Raw genomic sequence first — 23,219 nt, 5'->3', positions numbered from 1 at the left:
TATTGTGCCAATATTCTTTGTTCTGAAATCTGCTTTTTATAATATTAATATAGCTACTCTGTTTCCTTAATTTAGATATTCAAACCTTTTTTTTTTTTTTTTTACTTTTAACCTACTGGAATCTTTCTGCCTAGGCACACATAAAGTTGGTTAATGCCTTTTCAATCATTTTAGACAGCCATTACCTTTTACTTAGAATATTTAGATCATTTATATTTAGTGTCACTAATAATTTTAAATAAGAATATTTATATTTATTCTATCTGCCTGGTTCTGCCTTTTTTACTTTTTCCTCTAATAGATTGATTGTAGCCTATCTTCACTAATTCAATCTTTGATAGTAAGAATTTGTGATAATTATGACAGGGAAGGATATTAAAATAAACTTTCATTCATTCCATGAAAAAAGTCTTTTAAAAAGAAGTGATGAGCATGAGAATTATAGAATATAGACCACAGTTAATTTGTTAAAGAAAAAAGTAAAATATAGATTTACTTTTGGGTTGATTGAATAGTTATTATTTTTAAACTTCTTTATTGGCTGTTTTGCTACTTTAGAGGTTAATTCATGGCTTGGCTTATATATTTTAAAGGTGTCACAATATACCCTCAGTGATATTAGACTGGTTTACATATAAGAATCCTGTGATGGATTATTACCTTCTCTTTTTCTGAACTATGAATTATTCTTATTATACATTTTACTTTTATATATTATAAAGCCATCACTACCTTGCCTTACTTTTACTTAAAGTGAATTATTTTTAAATACACTTAGTTATATAAAAGAATCTCAAGGCTTGCCCATGTAATTACAAATCTTGATGATATTCTTATATTTCTGTCTGTATTGTTGCCTTTCAACTGGAAAGATTCTGCTTTGCTTCCAGCAGTGTGGGTCTCCTGACGATAGTCTTTAATCCTCTGTCTGTCTTGAAAGGTTTACTTTTACCTGTGGTTTTGAAAAAATGATTTTGTCAGTAATGGAACTCTAAGTTGATGGCTGTGCTTTCAACACCATTTTAAAGACATTGCTTAAGTGTCTTCTGCTTTCATTGTTTGCTGTGGGAAGTCTGGTAGCCCCTTTTCTAGCTATTATTTAACTTTTTCTTTGTTATTGCTTTTTGGAAATTTGATTATCATGTAACTTACTGTATTTTCCTGGATATTGCCTAAATTTATAGTTCTTAAATTTGTAGGTTCATAAATTTTGCTAAGTTAAAAAATATGTTGCTATTATTTCTTCAAATGTATATATTCTTATCTTTTTGCTTTCTCTTATGTACTCTAAATATAGACATTAGGATGCTGACAGTTTTCATGGGTTTTGTGTCTTTTCTTTCCTGTGCCTTAGTTTAGCTTCCACTGCTCCATCCATTACCTTAGGTCTTTTCGTGGTGTGTGATCTGTCTTTAGTACTAGTTATTGTGCTCTTCATTTCATGTACATCCTTCTGTAGAACTTCAGATGGCCCAGTGACTCTCGAGGTCGCCACAAGTCTTGCTATCTGTTTTCCACACCTCACCCAGCCTGGGTGCTGTCTTTCCCTTCCACAGTTGTTCAGCTGATTGTACCGGATGGTAGAATGTCAACGGTTTTCTTTTCCTCAACTTCCTCATCCTTTAGTTAACTTTATTACCAGTTTCTTGTCGGCTAACTCTATGAAGTTTTGTCTATTTATATTTGTATTCACTAATTTAAATTAAGTTAAATAATTATAATTAATATATATATATTTATTAAGCCCATAGTAACTTATGTTTATCCTTTTTCAATTAATGGCTATTGTTTGTTATTATTATTATTAATTCAATGCATTTTTCCCTGAAAGCTAGTAATCAGATGTACTAGTTCAGAGATGCTTAGTTTAGTATTGTGCTTGATATTTGATGAGTACTCAGTATGTTAACAGAAAATGAATTAACAAACTCTAAATGGTTTCAGATTAAGTACTGGGATTATTATTAAATATATGTAAAAGTATAACTTTAATCTTTAGGAATATCTTTCCCCTGCCTTTTACATCTTGTCTTTGAAATAAGTGTTATCATGAATATTTACTTTTTCATCAAAAGCAGGATGGTCCTGAGGAAAATTAAGCTTTTTTTTCAAATACCAAATATAGTCTGTAATCTATACATATACATTTTATAGGTACACACAATTTTACCATGCTATATGCATATACTGTTCACATGGATTAAACCTTTTGCATATTCCTAGTCACCTTACTAGATTAAAAAATCTTTTAGGAAGCTTTTTATTGTACTGTGTGTTTATATTTACTGTTGTACCTCTATAGCTCACACACATGTGAATATATTCATATATATTAGGTATGGTGAATTACCTTTTTTATTTGTATGCTGTATGTATGTACATGTTTGTGTTTATGCACATGTGTAAGACTCCACATGCGTGTGAAGAATAAAGGTGTCTTCCTCTATTAGATGTCTTCCTCTATTGCTCTTCACTTTAGTTTTTGAGACAGTCTCCCATGGAAACTGGAAGTCACTGATTTGGAATGACCATTTGGCCAGTGAGTGAGGGACCCATCTGTCTCCACCTTCCGAGTGCTGGGATTACAGTTGTGCATTGCAGTGCCCAGCTCTTTACATAGGTGTGGGATCAAAACTTAGGTTCTCATGCTTATGTGGCAAGCAGTGTTGCTGACTGACTCATTTCCTCAACCTCAAGTTCCTCTGTTTGTTGTCTGCTTGAAGTATTGCATCGTATCATTGTGTAGCTTTTATGGCACTAAAAACAGTATAGGGTCTGTTCCCCCCAGGAAAAGCATGAAAAATGTCCTGAACATTTTTGTACATCTAACATTGAACATATAACTGGTATTTAATAAGTGCTAAGTAAACGCTTGAAGAACACTGTAGATTTCAGTGGCTTTGAAAGTGATTCAATATGCAGCTCTATAAGAATATATTGTAATAAAGTCTTGGTTAAAATTAATTGTAAAGACACAGCAGTTTGGTAAACAGTTACTCACCTACACGTGTATTTAAACAAATAAAATGGTAAAGCCATCTTAGACTTTGCAGTCAGCTGGATTGATTTAACTCAGTGGTTCCCAACTTCTGGGTCACCCCTTGGGGGTCAAATGACCCTTTCACAGGGGTCACCTAAGACCATCAGAAAACACAGATATTTGCATTTCAATTCATAACAGTTACAACATTCCAGTTATGAAGTAGCATTGAAAATAATGCTATGGTTGGGAGTCACCACAATATGAGGGACTGTATTAAAGGATCGCAGCACTAGGAAGGTTGAGGACAACTCAGCTTATCATTCTGTCATGTACTATGTCAAATTGGGAAGACAGAATTTCCATTTATGTATATGTTAAAATAATGATTTTTTAGCTATAAAAATTAAATGAAGTGGTATATGGCTACCCTATTGTCTATGAGCAGGGTAGGCTGTCTCTAAATGCTCACCACTTGGTTACATGAACAGTGTCCTAGGTTGTGGGAGTACCAGTTATTGAAATGACTAGAAAATTTCTGTTGTCACTCTGAAATAATTTTACAACACTTAGAAATCCTTAATAAGTGAAGACTTCCACATGATAAATACTGCATTTGTATTTGATAAATAAGAAGAAAATATGCCTACTTAACGTTTGATCTGTTTGTGCATAGTGATGAACATAAGTGAGAATATTTTCCAGCGACTTTGAAATATTCAAGTGCCCAGGGACAAGGCATGGATGATGGTTTTGAAGGGAATAAATATTTCAGCTTCCCATTTCAGCCTTTTTTCTTCGCTCCTTTGATCTGGCTTTGGGTAGCTTGTCATTCTGCTTGAATGGCTTCACAGCGTCTTTCTTCTTTCCTGGTCACAAGAAATGGCTCTGTGCCTGCTCCAAAAGATCTAGCCCTGACTGTTTTACAGGAAGAACATATAGTTCCTTATTTACTGACATACTGTTCTCCAAAATTAATTGTATTGTGGATATGAAGGTAGGCTGTACACAGATGATGTGTAATTTCCATGGAAGTTTTAATCAGTAGCTTCTTATGTATAGGAATGTGAAAAAAGAACAATGCTAGATTTGGGGTTTGTTTTGAACTTTAAGAATTAAAAATTTAAAGAATTGTTTCTTCATTGTCTATTAGCCTTATTTTACTCTTAAAGATATTTTCTAAAGATTTTTAAATTATACTATGAAAATATTGATTTTTGATCTTCAGAGTAAGAGTTCATTTACTTTTTTGTGTGCCCATATTATGGGCATGTTTATTTTGCACAAAAATATTATACAAAACTTTGAATGACATAAGCCTTTATTTTTGTAGTTTTATTTTCTATTATACACATGTCTTGTCTTCTGAAATTAGTTTTTTTTTTTTTTTGGTTTTTCGAGACAGGGTTTCTCTGTGTAGCTTTGCGCCTTTCCTGGAACTCACTTGGTAGCCCAGGCTGGCCTCGAACTTACAGAGATCCGCCTGGCTCTGCCTCCCGAGTGCTGGGATTAAAGGCATGCGCAACCACCGCCCGGCCTGAAATTAGTTTTTTGGGGTGGGTATGTGTGTGGTGTGTGTGTGTGTGTGTGTGTGTGTGTGTGTGTGTGTGTGTGTGTGTAGGCTGGATTTCAATGTGTCTTTCTCTATGACTTTGCATCTTATTTTTGAGACTGAGTCTCCTCCTGAGCACGAAGCTCACTGATTGGTTGGACTGGCTGATGAGCTCATGGGTTCTCCTGTTTAGCCGCCCCCCCCAGCCCCCAGCCCTGGGGTTAAAGATGCCCATCTCTACACCTGACTGTTTATGAGGGTGCTAGAGCTCCAAACTCAGGACCTCATGCTTGTGGGGCAAGCACTGTACTGCCTGAGCCAGCTCTTCACTTCCGGAGATTAATTCCCATGGAGACACTCACTGCCTCTTCGTATCCTTTCTATTCCTGCAGCACGCATGGTTCTGTACAAACTTTATCATGTGAAATAGTGCAGTGCTGTTTAATTTTCTTCTCTGCTCTCATACCTTCTTCTTAGTCTGACTGATGCTTCTCCAAGATGGAAACCATTTCTTCTACTTGTTTTATGGTTTGTTTGGTTGGGATTTTTTTTTTAATAGTTAATGAGTAGATCTCAGAATTTGTTACCAGATCCTCTATCTCAGCTCCCAAACAACAGCTGAAGACCAAGAGATTCATGACAGATCCATTTGTTTTGAATCTTAATTAAAATTCAGTTGACTTGAAAGCACTTATGATCGTTCATAACCCATTCATAACCAGCATGTTTTGACCAATTATATTCCTTAGGGTTAGAGTTTGGCCTTGGGAGCTGGGGCTCTGGAGCTGTTAAGTTCATGTGAGAAGAGAATTCTATAGACTTCCTTTATGTTCTTGGCTGCTCTTTTGAGCATTTTGATCTCTAGAAGTCTTGCTTCATAGCTGAAGTGACTTCACTATCAGGATGGAGACAATTTGAACAGATGCATCCTAGTCAAGGAATGCTTGGCTTTCCTAACAGTCTCTGTAAGTCCTGGGTTTTCACCACTAAAACTTGCTCATGTTTCATTTAGGAGAAAGAATTCATTTTTATGTTGTTTTTTTAACCTGATAATATTATTTAGACATCAAGTCACTGAAAATCCACAAACTATATATTCAAAGACATAAAATTGAATTTATCCACATTTTCTCCTCTTTTGTTCCCCAGAGTATTTTTAAAGAAGTTATAAGAATTTTATATTAAATACCTTTGATATGCTCAACCACATTGTGTCTGATAATTAACAAATGTTGTACTATTTTTCTATTGTAACTCTAACAAATCCCTACCAACATGGTGTTTTAAAGTCGTTTCCAGTTATTCCCTACTGTTCTAGAAGTCAGCAGTTCACCATGAGACTAGAGGAGCTAAAGTGGAGGTGTTGGTAAGCCTTGATCTTTGAGAGGGCTTCAAGGATGAATTCATTCCTTTTATTGGACCTTCTCCAGAGGTTTGTGTAACCTGGCCTCTGACTTTGAACACATGGATTGTGTTAACTCTTCAGGTCAGTTGGGGACTTCAGTATTGGTATCTTGTCAATAGTAAAACCAATACTGATGCTCATTTTATTAGACATTCCTTTCTGACCCCTGAAGAGTATCAAGTGTTGGCATTTCTTCAGCATTCATCATGTTTTAGATGAATTAGCAGAGGCCAGTGTATCTCATGAAGAAGAGGGTGAAGCAGTGTTTTTTGTTTGTTTGTTTGTTTGTTGTTGTTGTTTATCATGCTCAGTTAATGGTATGACTTTTTTTTTTTTTACTGACTCAGTCTAATTAGTTTAAGTTCTGATTGGCAGCCAAGAAGGTAGGTGATATTGCCTCTTGAAAAGCTTGTGTTCCAAGCCCAGATGGAAAGGAATGGAGACTTCGAGCTGTTTTCCATGCTTGTTTGAAGTTTTTTGTTTTGTTTTGTTTTTCTTGGAGTTTCCAGTGGGGATGCCAAGCTGGCAGCAAATGAAGTGTACTGTAATGTGAAGCCTTATAAATATGTGTTGGACCACAGCCATCGTTATCAAAAGTGCTGCTACAGAAATGTGCCAAAGGAAGATTTTCAAATTAGGCTTGGCCTGCACATATAAATGTTAGCTTGTAAAGCTCAAGAAATACCAAATTGTAGTCCATTAGTCCCCTGCATTTTATTGCCCTTTTTGAAATAATCATTCACTTCAGAGCATCCTTTAATCTGAGCTAAGTTGTGGCTGGGTAAGAATGCAGCTTCTTTTTTCTTTATCCTTTATGTACTTAGATGAGGAAAATTTCATAAATAAATCAGAGCTAAAAAGCAAATTTTTTTCCACCTTTTTATCTTCATGGAAGCCCAGCTTTAAGGCATTTGAGTGATGCATTAATCCTCAGATGCATGAGTCCACTGAAAAAATAATCTTGAAAGTTACTTTTTTTTTTCTGTTTTGCCTCTGCACAATGTACTATTTGGAGTCACGGTTGAAAGAGGCAGCATTCTTATGACCTCAAGGAACAGACCTCTGACTTAAAGGCTTAAAGTTTTACTTCTCTTTCAGCACCTTGTATAAGTTTAATGGAGCTCATTACAATGATCTTTTTTATTTAAATTAAGATAAAGACAATCTACACTAAGGCATAAAAATCCTAAATGAATGGAGATGAGTGTATTTGCCATACTGAGCAAAAAATGCTGATTTGCATTGAGTGAGACCTTCTTTGACAATTAGCTTTATACTGTGTGATTAGAGTAGCTAATATTTTTTAAATGCTAGTTCTCAATGAAGATAGAAGTTGTGAATTGAGAACATGCTTTAGTGCTCAGAATTTATTTAAACATTTTTAAATGGTCTATAAAATATATTGATGATGACTGAAGTTTATGATTTTATATGTTGATCCTAGTTGTACATTGAACTGATATGAAGAGAAGATTTGCCCTATTAAATTTAAAGTGTTTGACCTCATGTGAATTATTACACATATAATAAAATAATTTCCAAATGCATATTTCTGCTTTGGGTTCTATATTTTTACAAGATTGTTAATAGATTTCTTTGGGTATGTTAATGGTATATAATTTCAAATGATATGGTTTAAATATTTGTTATTTTCAAATGTTATCCAGTAGTGTTTCTTTTCTACATATAGACTGACCAAACATAGGTAAGTCTTTGATGAATTTTCATCTAAACCATTTCTCAAGTGTTTTTAAGAGTTTCCCAAGACTTAAAGAATGACTGTAATCTCTAAGCAATGGATGAACAGCCATTGCCCTGCCTAACCCAACACTGAAATGGGGTTGCCAGTTACCAACCATAACTGGATTTCTCTGCACCTGCTTCCAACAGGAGAAACAAGTAGCCTCTTGCTGCCACTCAGGACCATCCCGCCAGACAACACCCATTTACCTCCTGAAGTTTAGACTGTAGTGGCTATACACTTATATGACTTTACAGTGTTCCTATATGCAGTTTCAATATGCAAATATTTTAACAGTCAACCCATTTATTCAGTGTTTATAACAGAGTTGTACATACAGCTCAAGGCTTTCTGACTCTTAGGCAGAATACTATAGAGAGTCGAGATGCACCAAACTAAAGTAAAGCTCCAATAGCTATCAGAGTGCTTGATCTTTTTATATAATGATGTCTTGGGGTCAATCTTCCACATGATGTGCTATTAATCACTATTGTCTAAGAGTTTATAATGTTAATTGGCTAAAATCATTACTGATATTGGGACCTTGTTACTTAGAACTCCATTAACCTTGAAAACATTTGTTTTTAAATGTGTTGGAAAAATAGTAGACAAAAAGATAGTTTCCTTTCTGTTAAATATGAACACACTGGGGATGAGGAGATGGCACAGTTGATACAGTGCTTGCTATGCAGGCATGAGGACAGGAGGTCAGTCTCCAGAACCCATTTCAAAACATCTAAGTGTGGTGGCTCACACTTGGAATCTCAGTAGGAAGGCAGATCCAAGAAACTCCCTAGGCTCCGGGGCCAGCCAGCCTGACCTGCTTGATGAATTTCAGACCAGTGAGATACCAGCTCAAAGAGTGCATGGTTCCTGAGTATACCCTGAGGCTGTCCTCTGTGAACTAACATGTGTGCTCCTGCCTGTGGGACACACACACACACACACACACACACACACACACAGAGAGAGAGAGAGAGAGAGAGACAGAGAGAGAGAGAGAGAGAGAGAGAGAGAGAGAGAGAAAGAGAGAGAGAGAGAGAGAGGTAAACACCTGAAAGAAAGGTTTTCCAAGTTCCAGAAGTCTGTACCCCATTGCTGTAAAGTGCAGTGACTGTGAGTAGCATGTGGCCTGCAGCCTGACTAGAATGGCTTTGTTCCCATGCTTGGTGTCACATGCTGTGGGGCAGCCTAAAACCCCACAGGGCGTGCAAATGGTGCCTATCATTATAAAAAAGAGGAAGAGGGATTCCAGTGGAAGACAGTGGTTTGTCACAGGTGTGTACTGCAGTGATTATTATCAGGGGTCCAAGGAGATAGATGCAGAGGAGGATTTGAAAGGATAAATAGATACAGGTGGACCATACACGAAAATGAAGATTTGTGGTATGGTTATTTAGCCCATATGCAAAGGGTTCCTTAGGTACAGATGTGCCGTGCCCAAACACAGGGTGGGGTAGTGATGGGGTCTGGAAAGAAGGGTAACTCCCACGTATACTATCTAATTATAAAGAGACTGGAAAGCCCTGCTTAAATAAAGCTACATGCCACTTTTTCCTGTCAGTCTCTTGGCCACTCAGGCTTTGGAAAAGGTTTCCAGGTTGGAGTCAGGGAGAAAGTTTGACATTTTATAGAATATATTTATATAACAAATATATAATGTTTTTATCGGAGAACCTATAGTGATATATCTTAGAGGGACATTTTTGAGCTCACGCTTGATTAATTCCAGAAAACTCAAGTTCTTTTTGCTCACCTTTTAAAAGGCAGTAGCATAATGATTTGGGAAGGTTGTTTCCTCCCATCGTGATAAAATTCACATATTGGTTCGGGAGGTCGTGGTGGCGCACACCTTTAATCCCAGCACTCAGGAGGCAGAGCCAGGCGGATCTCTGAATTCCAGGCCAACCTGGTCTACAGAGCAAGATCCAGGACAGGCACCAAAACTACACAGAGAAACCCTGTCTCAAAAAACAAAAACAAAAATAAAATAAAATAAAATTCACATATTGATTTACATGAGTTAAGTGTGCTATCTTCGGACATCAGTCATTGTTACAGTTAGGAATAGGCAGTTTTGTGTGTTTATGTGAGCTATCCAGTAGGGAAGATAGCCTAGTTTAAAGGAAAGCAGCACAGTGAGGCGGCTACCAGCAGGCCCTCTGGAAGCCCACCTCAACCATGCTATCCTGGCTTGAACTCTCACAGGAAGATCACCTTAGAAATGTGTTCAAGCCCCAGTTTCCTGTTCTGTAAGAGGAAGGACAAAGTTACTCTCACATGGGCTTATTGTGAAGAGAAATGAAAAATGATATACACAAATATTTTGCTCAATGCACAGAGCCTAGTCAGAACTTCAGAAGTTGAATGCATCAAAAATTAACAGCTTCGCATTTTTCTTCTATCAACATGGGGAGAGTTCTGTTGCTTTAAATGAACAGCTTCAGTATGATGTATGAATGTTTGCTATGGCTGTCAGTTTTAGACAAGGGAACTAGTAAAACTTTTTTAGGCCGCTTTATGGCTCTGTTGCCTTGACCATCTGCAGGACAACGAATGGTATGCATGTGTCTTTCTACCTGACATGCATTTTTAAAACTGCAGTCAAACTCATGCACCATTACACTCACTTGTTTAAAAAGCATAATTTGATAGATTTTTGACAGCAATTTGTAACTATTACCACCATCCAATTTCATATCATACTCATGACTCAAAGGAAACCAACCACATATGCATTAAGTAACCAATCTCCTGCCCCACATTCCCATAGTTCCCAACAACAGATTGATTTTCTGAATATAGGGTTTTCAGTTCTGAACTTAAACCCTACATAAATGGGATCACATGTTTTTTTATGACTGATTTGTTTTACTTCCTTTATTATTTTGAAGATTATATGCATATAATTATATGTTATACTATATATAAAAATGTTCCTACTTTTTAGGCCTAGTAATACTTTATTGTATAGCTATACCACATTTTATCTGTCAACTGTAGGTAGAGATACATAGTTTCATATAGATTGTTTTTAGGGGAATCTTTGAATGTAGTTATATCCTCATCAAAATACAAGTTGTATGTTTTTGTCCCTTCCCCTACCCAGATGTATTGCTCAACTGTCAGCTTTTGAAAGAGAAGTTTTATAGAATATGGATCAGAAAATGCAATTTGAATGTTGTTTTAGAGAGAGCTAATTTTGTTCTTTTATTGAAGCCTAGTTCTTTTTTTGTTTCTGTTTTAATTTAAAAAATTTTTGAAATTAAAATATATTTACAGCATTTTCCCCCTCCAGTCCCTTCTTCGTTCTTTCCCATGTAACTCTGGAGCTTTATGAACTTTGCAGGGAGAAGGAAGAGCAGCTCAGCCGTGTGACTGAGGTTCAGAGGGCTCAGGCCCAGCAGGCGGATGCTGCCCTGGAGGAGTTTAAGCGGCAGGTGGAAGTGAACTCTGAGAAGATCTATGCTGAGATGAAAGAGCAGGTAAGACACACTCATCTTCAGAAGGATTTCCCTTTTAAAAAGCTTTGTGAGGGCTTGAGAATGGCTCAGCAGTTAAAGCACATACTGCCTTTACAGAGGACCCGAGGTCTGTTCCCACCACCCAAACCAGGTGGCTCACAATGGCTGTAGTTCCAGCTTCAAGGAATCCAACTGTCTCCATAAGAACTGGACTCCCATGTAGATACATACCCACATACAGGCTCACATCAGTATGTGGAATTAAAAAATGTGGATTGGGCATAGTTCTAAGTTCCTGGCCTGCCTATCTACATGGCAGTTTCCAGGCTCTGTCAAATGTAGCAATAGAGCTGAGTCAGAGACTGAGAATGAAAAAGAGTATGATCCCTTGATTCATCTTTGAAGCCAGAATGATCATTTCAAAGTCTTCAAGTCCCTTCTTGAAGTGTGGTAATGACAAAAATGCATCTTGCCTGGGGGAATGGATGAACGTACCAGGAAAAGGTCACCAATGTTGGCTTCTGTAGAGCAGGTGCTCAACTTGACCAGGTCTGTGCTTCTAAATGTTCCATAAATACTGTTTTAGCAATCAGTCACAACAGATTTTTTTGATGGGCAACTCAAGAGGAAATAGATTGTCTCCAGTCCTTGAAGGTTAAGTTTTTGTGAGAAAATTGGACATTTGCAAAATAATAAAGGGAATTATTACAACTATCTATTATGAAGAATCTGAATTGTTAACACTGTGTATGCAAACTAAAATATTACAGGTGAAGTCTAATTTAATTTTTTATTCATGTCTACTCATGTTATTTCTAGCTCTAAGAAACTAATTTTTTTGTAAATTATTTCAATTTATTTTGTTTCATATATAATCTCTATTTGTAATTTACGTATAAAATACAATAGCTATTCATTACATAAGAAAAATTTAACATTTTTATGTGTATATAATGTCCATATAATATGGATTTTTAGTATATATTTATGTGTATATATTGATACTTTTATTGAAAGAATATGTAATTGTATCCACATGAAATTCTCAGAGAATAAATTTTTAAAAGAAAAGATTATATAAGTATTAAGTATGCTTTTATCCATTATTCTCATTTGATTTGTTATATTTAATATTCTATTTTTGTGTCCTGTGTTTAATTAGTAGATTTTACTGGTAAATATATTTTACCATGTTAAGATGACCAAATTTTAATTATCAGCTCCTTCTAGTAAGTACATTTAGATTACAGTACTTTCTGTCATAGTTAGGGCCACTGTTGCTGTGATGAAACAATATGACTAAAAGCCACTTGGGGAGGACATCATACACACCTATATCACAACTCATCATTGAAGGCAAGTGAGAGCAGGAATTCAACCAGGGCAGGAATCTGGAGGCAGGAACTGAGACAGAAGCCGTGGAGAGGTGCTGCTTCCTGGTTTGCTCTTCATGGCTTGCTTAGTCTACCTTCTAATAGCAACAAGGACCACCAGCCCATGAGTAGCCCCACCCACAATGGGCTGGGTCCTCCTTCATCAATCACTAATTAAGAAAATGCCCTACAGACTTGCCTACAGCCCAGTCTTATGGAGGCATTTTCTCAACTGAGGTTCCCTTTTACTAAATGATTCTAGCTTATGTCAAGTTGACATAGAAATTAGGCAGCACAATTACTAAAGAAGCATGTTGTAGTAATGTGTTTCACTTCAGCTACAGGTATCTCCCTTAACAGTGCCAAGCACATTAGAATGTGGGAAGTGGCCCTGAACAAAGCCTATAGGCTTTACAGTTCGGAACTGTTTATATTGGTGTAACTTTCTCAGTTTTGACTCCTACTAATGCGAGTGTGTGGGGTTGTGCCCTTGGAATATTGTTGGAGGTCTCTGTCTTTCTGTTTTCAGCTTGCTGCCTGGCAAAAGCTAAGTTTGGGGGCCTTTGTGCTGGGAAGCAGAGACTGTCCATCCATGCTCTATGGATGTGAATTTCCGTTCCTGCTCCATCATGCCCTGGAATGTCTATCTGGTCCAGATACACATAGAGCCGATAGGAAGTTCTCTGATAGGCTCAACATGAAAGGACTAGAGAAAATATCAAAAAAGAAAGCTCTCCAGGCAAGAGTATGTAAATATACTGCCAACAATTTCAGGCTCTTGTTTGACAGTGCCTAGGCCAGTCCTACAACTTTTTGAGAAAAGATGTTTTGGTCAACTTTGGTTCACTAAGCACACTTAGAGCTGATGATGTAATGCTAAAAAGGTCACAAATTTCACAAATGATTAAGAAGACAAAATGTCAGCGGTGGTGCATGCCTTTAATCCCAGCACTTGGGAGGTAGAACCAGGCGGATCTCTGTGAGTTCAAGGCCAGCCTGGTCTATGGAGCGAGATCCAGGACAGGCACCAAAACTACACAGAGAAACCCTGTCTTGATGGGGAAAAAAAGAAGAAGAAGAAGACAAAAAGTCAAATAATGGAATCTCAGGGAACACTCTGTAGAACCAGAAAAAGGATTCTGCATTCAGTATTCCCAGGGTAAAAGCATAGCTCTGAAAATGACCTATGGTAGACTGCAGGAAAGGTTAAGGAGCATAGTTATAGGTGCCACATTAAAAATGTAAATACTGCAATGAAGCTTGGGTATATCCTGGAAAAAGAATTGAACCTCCAAATATATTATGTAACTGTCCAGGCATTGTGATACCAGTAACAAAACCAGAAAGATAATAGAGTAGAGGTTCACAGTTTGAGAGGAGAAAAATTACATTTCAATTTAATCTGTAACCAAGTTAATAGGAAACACACACACACACACACACACACACACACACACACACACACACACACCTTCTTTTTTAAAAAACGTTACATGAAGACATGTATTTAGAAATAAAGTACAAGCTTCCCACACATAGGGATACCATCATATAAAGGGTGAGGTAAAGATTCATCAAAGTAAAGATGAATTTAAATGATGTTAAATTATAAAAAAGAATATGAAGTGAACTGATTTCCCAAAAAGAAGGTATGTATGTTATAAAATACAAATTTAAGAACTTGAACAAGCTGGGAAATGACTCAGTCTGTAAAGTGCTTGCCACACAAGCAAGAAGTCCTGCATTTAGACCCCTGTCAACCACGTAGAAGCCATACAGGGTCACACACTTCATAGTTCTAGCACAGGGGCCCAGGCATGGGGAGAAGGCAAAGATAGCAAATCCCTGAAGATTGCTGGCCAGCCAGGCTAGTTGAGTTAGTGAGCTCTAGGTTCACTGAGAGACCCTGTCTCAAAAGATAAAGTGGAGGTAGGGCTTCAAAGATGCCTCAGCCATTAAGAGCATTGGCGGTTCTCCAAAAGGATCTAGGTTTAATTCTCAGCTCCCACATGGTAGATCACAGTCTGCTCTATTTCCAGTTCCAGAGAACCTTCTTCTGGCCTCTGGGGACACTGTATACATATGGTGTATAGACATAAATGCAGGCAAAATATCCACATGGAAAATAATAATAATAAAAATACTTTTAGGTATTTAGGAAGTGACTGAGAAAGATACCTGTTATCATGGTCTAATCTCTACTTGCTTGTGCACCTACATGTACAGCCCTCCCATATATGCATACAATACAGATAGAGACACATACAATCCTTCCATTAACAAATTAAAATGAAATCTCTGCATTACACTAGTGAAGATTAATAGGTAGATTCATAGGCCTGGGAGAAATAGCTTACTGGCCCAACACTGGATAATAGCCTAGTTGAGATCCTGAGTTTGGGCATCAGCATAGCATTAGGGGAAAAAGGAGATTGGTGGATAGTGAGAAGACCAAAGTATATAAGACACTTTATCACTAATATATGAAACTCATAAGATTCTTAAAACTAGAGAAACATAGCTTAAAGTAATTTTGAAACCACCTGGAGCCAGGTGTGGTGGTGCATGCCTTTAAACTTAGTACTCTGGAAGTAGAAGCAGATGATTTCAAGACTAGCCTGCTCTACACAGTGAATTCCATGACAACCAAGGCTACATAGAGAGAGGCCAGTGAGACAGCTCAGTTCTCAAGCCTGAAGAGCTGAGTTTGCTTCCTGGAACCCACATAAAGATGGGAGGAGAGCAAACCACCACAGTTATCTGCTGACCTCCATATATACCCTTCCCACCATGTACACACCCAATATTAAAAAAAGAAGTTAAAACATTGTTAATATTGTTTCAAAGATACGTAGCTAGTCTTTCTTGTGGGCTGACAGCTCCCAAATAGTGACAGGGAGATACATTATTAATTATGGAAGCTTGGACTTTAGCCTTGGCTTTTTTCCAACCAGCTCTTACAATTTAAATTTACCTGCTTCTCTTAATCTATGTTCTGTCACATGGCTTTTACTTCTCTTCCATTCTGTATGTCCCACTTGCTCTGTATCTCACTGGCTTCTCTGTCTCTGTCCCAGAATCCTCTCTCTCCCTGCAAGTCCCACCTATTTTCTATCTAGCTGTTGGCCATTTAGTTCTTTATTAAACCAATCAGAAGGCACCATAGGCAGAGACACATCTTTACAGTGTAATCAAATGTCTCACAATATATTTCCCCCTTTTTGCCTAATTAAAAGGAAAGGGTTTTAACTCTAACATAGTAAAACTATATACAATAGGAACAATTATCAAGTAAGGATTACATTCACAGTGTCCAGTAATTGGAGAAATTACTCTATTATCTATTCTATATTGATGAGTCCAACATTTTGTACCTAATTCACTTTCTATTTTAACTTAAATTACCAACCCAAAACAACCTTTTTAGACCTCAAAACATTTTTTCAGATAAACCACTTAAGCTTTTATGTCTCTCAACTTTATACCTTTACACCTCTTTTGTGAGTTTCTTTTTCTGCATTTGGTAACAAAGAAAAAAGTATAATTATCTAGTCTTCAATCCCCATCAGATACCAGAGAAGGACAAAATATTACCTGGGTAAACATGAAGTGTAGAGCAAACAACGTTCAAAACTATAGAAACAACAGAGACATCTGGCTGCCTAGACAGTCACCCAAGGTTCCTCTGCAATGTTGAGTCATCCAATTTGGTCAACAGGCCTAGAATTTCAGACAGTCTTTTTGTGAAGCAGGAATTTTGAAGGACTGTCCTACCTTGTCTTGGCAAATGTCAGCAGTTGTCTTCTTTTGTGTCCACTTGTCCAAATTGGACAGCATACTGTCAGCAGTCAAGGCAAGGGCAGTTCCTTTCCCAGTGGCTAGCTTTGCCACATTGAAAGCAAACTCTGTATGGAGGTTCTTTCATGCCCATCAGCTGTTTTTGAAGTAAATTGGTGCTTCCAGGAGCAGATATGTCTCACTATCATGAACAGCCTTATTTTATTAAAACATTCTAAATTCCATATACTGTATGTCTCTGAAGTGTTTGAAGACCATATATCTATTTAAAGTATATCTGTTTGACCTTGAAAACATAACTGACATGACTATAAATTTGATTGTTATAGATGACTAACTACTAACCTGTCTTTCTTTATTATCCTAAATAGCTTTCAAGGACTATAACTTTATACAATATTTTTAAATGAGCTATATAGGTACAATATCTTAAATAAGAATAGAAACAGTATAACAAAAATAACATTAAATTTGTATCAGTACACAAAAATTCATACCAATGTAAAATATTTGAGACTTGTAGTTGCTTTTTTTAGTTTGAAAGTAGATTCAATAATCAACACTTTTATCCTATCATTCTTATATCCCACCTTTTTTCTTTTCAGAATGAGATCCCTGAATCTAATCTCCTTTGCTTGATTTCCTCCCTTACTATGACCAATAACAACTTGTAATCAACCCCCCTAATCAATTACAAATATCCATAACTCACTGAATGACCAAAAACCACTCACACCACCTCTTGGAAATGTGGGCTTCATGTTCCTAGAATTACTTCCATTGTCTGGGGCTGACAGAATCTTTAGGGGACCCTGAATAAATTGAGATAAAGATCAAGTCCTGCTAGAGTTAGCTGTTGCCAAGTCTTGGTGTGATGGGAAAGTGCACGGTTTATCTGAAGTTCTAGCAGGAATAATCTATGATGCTGGATCATCTTAGCTAACTGCCTTGAAATTTACAGTTTATATCTGATCAAATGAAAGACATTTGTTAGTCTTATAAGTTAATTTAGATAGGATGTGTAGCTGTAATTTTCTCCACTCCCACCTTGCCCCACAGTCCTGCAGCCACTTATAAAATAATTACACAGAGGCTTATATCAATTATCAATTCTATGACCTATTGGCTCAGGCTTTTTGCTAGCTAGCTCTTACAACTTAACTCAGCCCATTTCTATTAATCTATGCATTGCCACGTGGCTTCGTGGCTTACCGGTTCTTTCACATCTCGCTTTTCATGGCGGCGGCAGCTTGCAGCGTCTGCCCCACTCTCCTTTCTTCTCCTCTCTCCCCAGTTGGAATGTCCTGCCTAACCTTATTCTGCCTCACCATTGGCCAAACAGCTTTATTTATCAACCAATCAGAGCAACACGTATTCATAGCATACAGAAAGACATTCAACAGCAGGAATGACCATGTGGTTTGATGAACTATTGCCTCTCCTAATTTAGAGGTCTCTCTGCCCCCAGAAGTCCTGTCTATTCTCTTCTGCCTAGCTATTGGCCATTTAGTTATTAAACCAATCAATAGAAGTGTAAGGCAGAGATGCATCTTTACATTGTAAATAATTATACCACAACAAAGATAGAAAAAAATTTAAGAGGAGGAAAAGAAATTGAGACTTTCGAGACCAGTTGAACTTTGTAACTTTTTTTTGATCATAAAAAAAGAAAGAAAAAGATTATAGAATCAGGCACCATGGTAGAATAAAAATGGTTCAGAATTTTTTCTCAGTCTTATAATGTGGTGGATTGCTTTATAACCAATGAGCCAGAAGTGACCAACAGCTATTTCCTGCTTGGTACACTTTGCAAGTTTCCTTATTTGGGTATAACACGGGAGCCTTCAGCCAGTGGTTGGCTAATGGGTGACTGTTGTGATTCACAGTTGCTCTGCTGCTCGCCTATGGCCTGTAGTCTTAGGTTAGGTTACAACCTGCTTGCCCAACCACCACAGTGTATGTGGAACTTCCTTTGGACCAAACTCTCTGTTGAAGTATGAATACTGGTTTAGGCCAGTTTATTTCAACAAAATGTGGGTACTAATACCATTAATTATCAAGATGCACATTTTCATATATATCTTGAGAAGGTAATTGCAGAACCTGAGAGGGAATACTGCTAAAAACAAACAAACAAACAAACAAACAAACAAAAAAACAAAAAAACAAAACAGGAGCAGAGGACAATGCAATGTTCAGAGTACAACAAAGTACACTCTTGTAGTAGTAAACATTAATAGGCTAACGTTTTCTGCTTAATGAGTAGTATTAATTTACAGACAAATCCACAAATTGCATTTACAAAAGGCATGACTAAAATAATATTAACCAAATATTTTGTTAAAAGGATGATGAAAATGTGTCATTTATTTTCAAGGAAAATAAAGGATGACTGTAATAGAGCATCATACAAATTAAAATTAATACAAATCATTAAATTAGACCAAAGGACATGTGCTTGTGTGTCAAAGGCAGAAGTGTTCTGTTCATATGTTTGGAAAGGTGTTAGGGATGTGTAGAGAGATCATAGTTGCTGGGCATTTTTATTGTGGCTGGTATTTTTTCTCTGTCTATTAGATCAAGGAGCATGAACCAGACAAATTTTCTACTTCCTACCATGTACAGACAACATATTAAATCTTTACTCTTGTAAATCAGTTACGAAATTCAGTAGACCATAAACAAAACTTCATTTTATTTCTAAAACTTGACATATCAAAGAAGACATACTGTTTACCACAATGGAAATTCAATTTCAATTGAAACTGCTACATTGACTTCAACAAAATTAAAGGGTTTTTCTCTTTAAAAGACTCCAATAAATGAGAACAAAAGGAAAAGCTAGAGAATGAGAGCAAATGTTTTAATTTCTACATTTCAAAGAATTTGTGTCTAAAATATGAAAGACATTAATACAACTCAATGGAAAGACAAATGACCCAATCAAAAGTAGGCAAAGAATTAAATAGACACCTCAAAGAAGATGTACTAATGTTCAGTAAGCACATGAAAAGATGCTGAACAACTCACTAATGAGTTGCAAACTAAAACAAAAATGAGATACCACCCTTCTATACATAGAATGGAATGGATTAGATGATAAAGATGAGTAGACAATATAAAGTGTTGACAAAGATGTGATACAGTTGCAGCTCTTATTTGTTGCTAGAAAACATGAAAAATAGTGTTACAGTTCTGGAAGATTGCAATTAAACAGGTAAACATACTGTGTGTCAGGTATTCTGTGTATTTAATGAAGAGAAATAAAAATAGGTGGGGACAAGAACTTATGCACAAATGTTGACAGCAACTTTCTTCTTAAATGTCCCAACTTCAGCAATTCAAATGCTACCCAGCAAATGAAAAGATGGGCAAGAGCTATTAAATAACATGGAATCTTGCTGAGCAATCAAAGGAATTCGGTTATTAATAATTCTCAACAAATGGATCCTTCAAAGTCCTGTGGAGGAAAGAACATAAAAACCAGAAAAGTCTGTACTGAACGCCCTCTAACCACTGCGTTCTGTTAAAATGCCGTAGAGGATGCTGAGGCTTCTTTTCATTTCACAGATCAGCTGAATTGATTTCAGAGCAAAGGTCCTATCTCATTTTCTTTGGGAAAATTTCATTTTCCTGAGTTTCAAAGTTTTCTCATGCTGCATTGGTTTTGGTTGTGCCTCTTGGGTAATCTGAAGCTTGGGTGGTGATTTAAGTCACCACACCCAGTGACTGCAGGCACTCATGAAACATTCTCTAGGACAGATGATATGCTTGGCCACAAGACAAGTCTCAATAAATTTAAAAGGATTAAAATTATGCTAAGTATGTTTCTTGAGCCACATTATCATAAATTAGAGATAAATGACAAAATAAATATGGGAAACACTCAAATATCTGAAAATTAAACAATTAATTAAAAATTAAATAATTAAGTAATTCATTGGTCGAAGACAATAAAACAAAAACATAAGAATATTTTGAACTGGTTTAAAGCAAAAAAATATGACATATGAAGATGTATTCAGTTTAGGTAAAGTAGTGAATAAAGAATTTATAGCTTGAAGCACCTATGTCCAAAGAAGACATTTTTGGCTGGGCGGTGGTGGCGCACGCCTTGAATCCCAGCACTTGGGAGGCAGAGCCAGGCGGATCTCTGTGAGTTCGAGGCCAGCCTGGTCTCGAAAGCGAGTTCCAGGAAAGGCGCAAAGCTACACAGAGAAACCCTGTCTCGAAAAACCAAAAAAAAAAAAAAAAAAAAAAAAAAAAAAAGAAGAAGACATTCTTAAGCCAGCACCCCCAATTTCACCCTCAGAACTGATAAAGAGTAAAGCAAGCATGTGTCCATGGAAGCAGGAGGAAGAGTAGAAAGGAATGTGAACAGTGAAGGTTTAGATGAAAGGAAACAGGAGTATCAGGGCAACCCAAATAACTGTTTAGAAATATTATCAAAACTGGCTAAAGCTGAAGAAATGAAAGGGGAAAGATACAAACGCTGTGGATGAAAGAAGAGAGAACACCTTTGTGGACCATGTAATGTGGCATGCTGATAGAAAAGAAAAGAAAAAAACCACTTGGTTATATCATAAGAGGCAGAAATCACCTTTTATGATTTTTTCACAGATAGCATGTTTTTCTTTTATTACTTTTTACTTATTAAAAATTTTATGAACATATATTCAGAGTCATAGTGACTGGTTTCATGGTGTACTTTGGACCTATTCACTCCACATAGTCTCCTTTCTGCCCATTTCACCCCCTGCTAGTCTCCTTCATTCCCCTAGACAAATTCCTTTAAACTTTCATGTCAATACAATACACTTGCACATGCAAACACACACCTTTGTGTCTGTATCTAAAGTCAAGATCCAGAAATGTGACAAATATAAATTTGTCTTGTTGAGTCTGGCTTATTTCACTTATATGACCATTTGTTAGCAAGGTTGTCTTTTTTTTTCCCCTATGTTCTGTTTTTTGGTATAATTGTAAAAAAAAAAAATCGGTTTCTGGAGCTGTTTATTTCAGGGTCCTCTATCGTATTCCACTAGTGTGTGTTTGTTTTTGTTACTGTTCCTCAGTGGTGTTGCTCAAGATAAGGCATTGTGGGACGTCCAGCGTTGCTCTCTTTGCTCAGGATTGCTTTGAATATCTGGGGTCTTTTTAGGGTTGTTTTTCCTTTGTACATGAATAATCTCGTTGGAATTGCAGAGATCGTATTGAATCTGTAAATTGCTTGTGTAAACATAGCCATTGTCACTGTATTCTGACCATTCATGAGACTGTGAAGTGTTTCTGTGTCTACTTCAATTTCTTTCCTCACCGTTTTAAAGTTTTCATTGTAGATGCCTTTCACTTGGTTAGATTTACTCCCATTTTATTTATTTTTATAGCTGTTATGAGATTGTTTTCCTGACTTCTTTCTTGGCAAGCTCATTTTGGGGAGATGGAAAATTACTTGTTTTTATTTGTTGATGTTGGATCCTGTTGCTTTGCTGAAAGTGTTTATCAGTGCTGAAACTTTTCTGGTAGTATCTTTATGGTCTCCAATGCATAGGGCCATATTGTCTGCAGATATAGATGACCTTCCTTTCTGTCTTATTGGTCTAAGACTTCTAGCATTTGTTGAATAACAGTGGAGAAAGTGGACACCATTGTTTCATTCCTGATTCCATCAGAAATACTTTAAGTTTTTACCCATTTGATATAATATTAACTATAGGTTTGTTTTTATACCCCTTTTTATCATGAGATACATGTCTTTTATTCTTAATTTCTTCAGGACTTTCATTATGAAGAGATGTGTGATGATTTTTGGAATCTATTGAGATGATTATGTGATATTTGAGTCCTCTTATGTGATGTGTTACATTTACTAATTTATGTATGTTGAACCATCTTCATGATCAAATACAACTTGATCATTGTGCATGATCTTTTTAATGTGGTAATTGAATTTTTGCAAGTATTTTATTGAGAATTTTTGCATTGTTATTCATCAGAAATCAACCTTTAATTTTCTTTGAAAGTGTGTGCCTGTGTGTGTGTGTGTGTGTGTGTGTGTGTGTGTGTGTGTGTGTGTGCATGTGTTCTTATCTGGTTTGGGTAACAAGGTAAATAATGGCTTATCAAAATATGTAAAAGAACTGAAAGGCCCAGGATAAGGTAATCTTGGGACCCATTATTATTATTATCCTTCAATTATTTCATTTTTTTGAGATTATAATTACATCATGTCACCCTTCCCTTTTCTGTCTCGAAGTCCTCCCATAAAACCTTCTTGCCATCTTTCAAATTCACAGCCTCTTTTTTCATCAGTTGTTATATACATATGTGTGTATGCACATATACGAGTGTGTGTGTGTATTCCTAAATATGTAAAACAACTTGTTCCATCTATATAATATTACTTGTATGTATATTCACATTATTATTTTGTTATATAACATTTTTATATTTTGAGAATAAACATACATTTACAAATTTCATACATTCATACAATATTTTTATCATAGTCATCCACCAGTTCCTACCTCCTGCTCTTTCTGGATCCTCCCCTTTATGTCACCCTCCAGACTTCATTATTTCTTTTTGCTCCACCTTCTCCTCTTCTTCTTCCTCACCCATTAAGTTCAGTCAGTGCTGCCCATCGGTCATGGGTGTAAGGCCATCCCTACCAGAGACCACACTCATGAAGAAACCTGATTCTCCCTTCCCTAGCAGCATCAACTGTCAGTAGGTCCTTAGCTGGAGGCAGGGGCTCATGTGTCCCCTCCCCCATCCCTGCTGCAATATTGATTGATGTGATCTTGTGCAGGAAACCACAGCTGCTGTGAGTTCATTAATGCAGCAGCCCTGTTACTTCCAGAAGCCACTGTTCTGCGTCAGTATATGGCTTATGCAGTCTCTCCT

At 36.7% G+C, this 23,219-nt stretch overlaps 1 protein-coding gene across 1 annotated transcript in view; it reads left to right on the top strand.

Annotated features, from left to right (window-relative positions):
* The window catches only part of Cep112 (centrosomal protein 112), a 493,364-nt gene that overhangs the window by 140,638 nt on the left and 329,507 nt on the right, over nt 1-23,219 (top strand). Inside the window, exon 18 of the mRNA XM_037201522.1 lies at nt 11,028-11,163. Coding sequence (XP_037057417.1) covers nt 11,028-11,163 — 136 coding nt within the window. The remainder of the gene's footprint in view (nt 1-11,027; nt 11,164-23,219) is intronic.

Source organism: Peromyscus leucopus, chromosome 8b (genome assembly GCF_004664715.2).
Source record: "Peromyscus leucopus breed LL Stock chromosome 8b, UCI_PerLeu_2.1, whole genome shotgun sequence".
Classification (NCBI taxonomy): domain Eukaryota; kingdom Metazoa; phylum Chordata; class Mammalia; order Rodentia; family Cricetidae; genus Peromyscus; species Peromyscus leucopus.
This window is presented reverse-complemented; position numbering and strand designations above follow the sequence as displayed.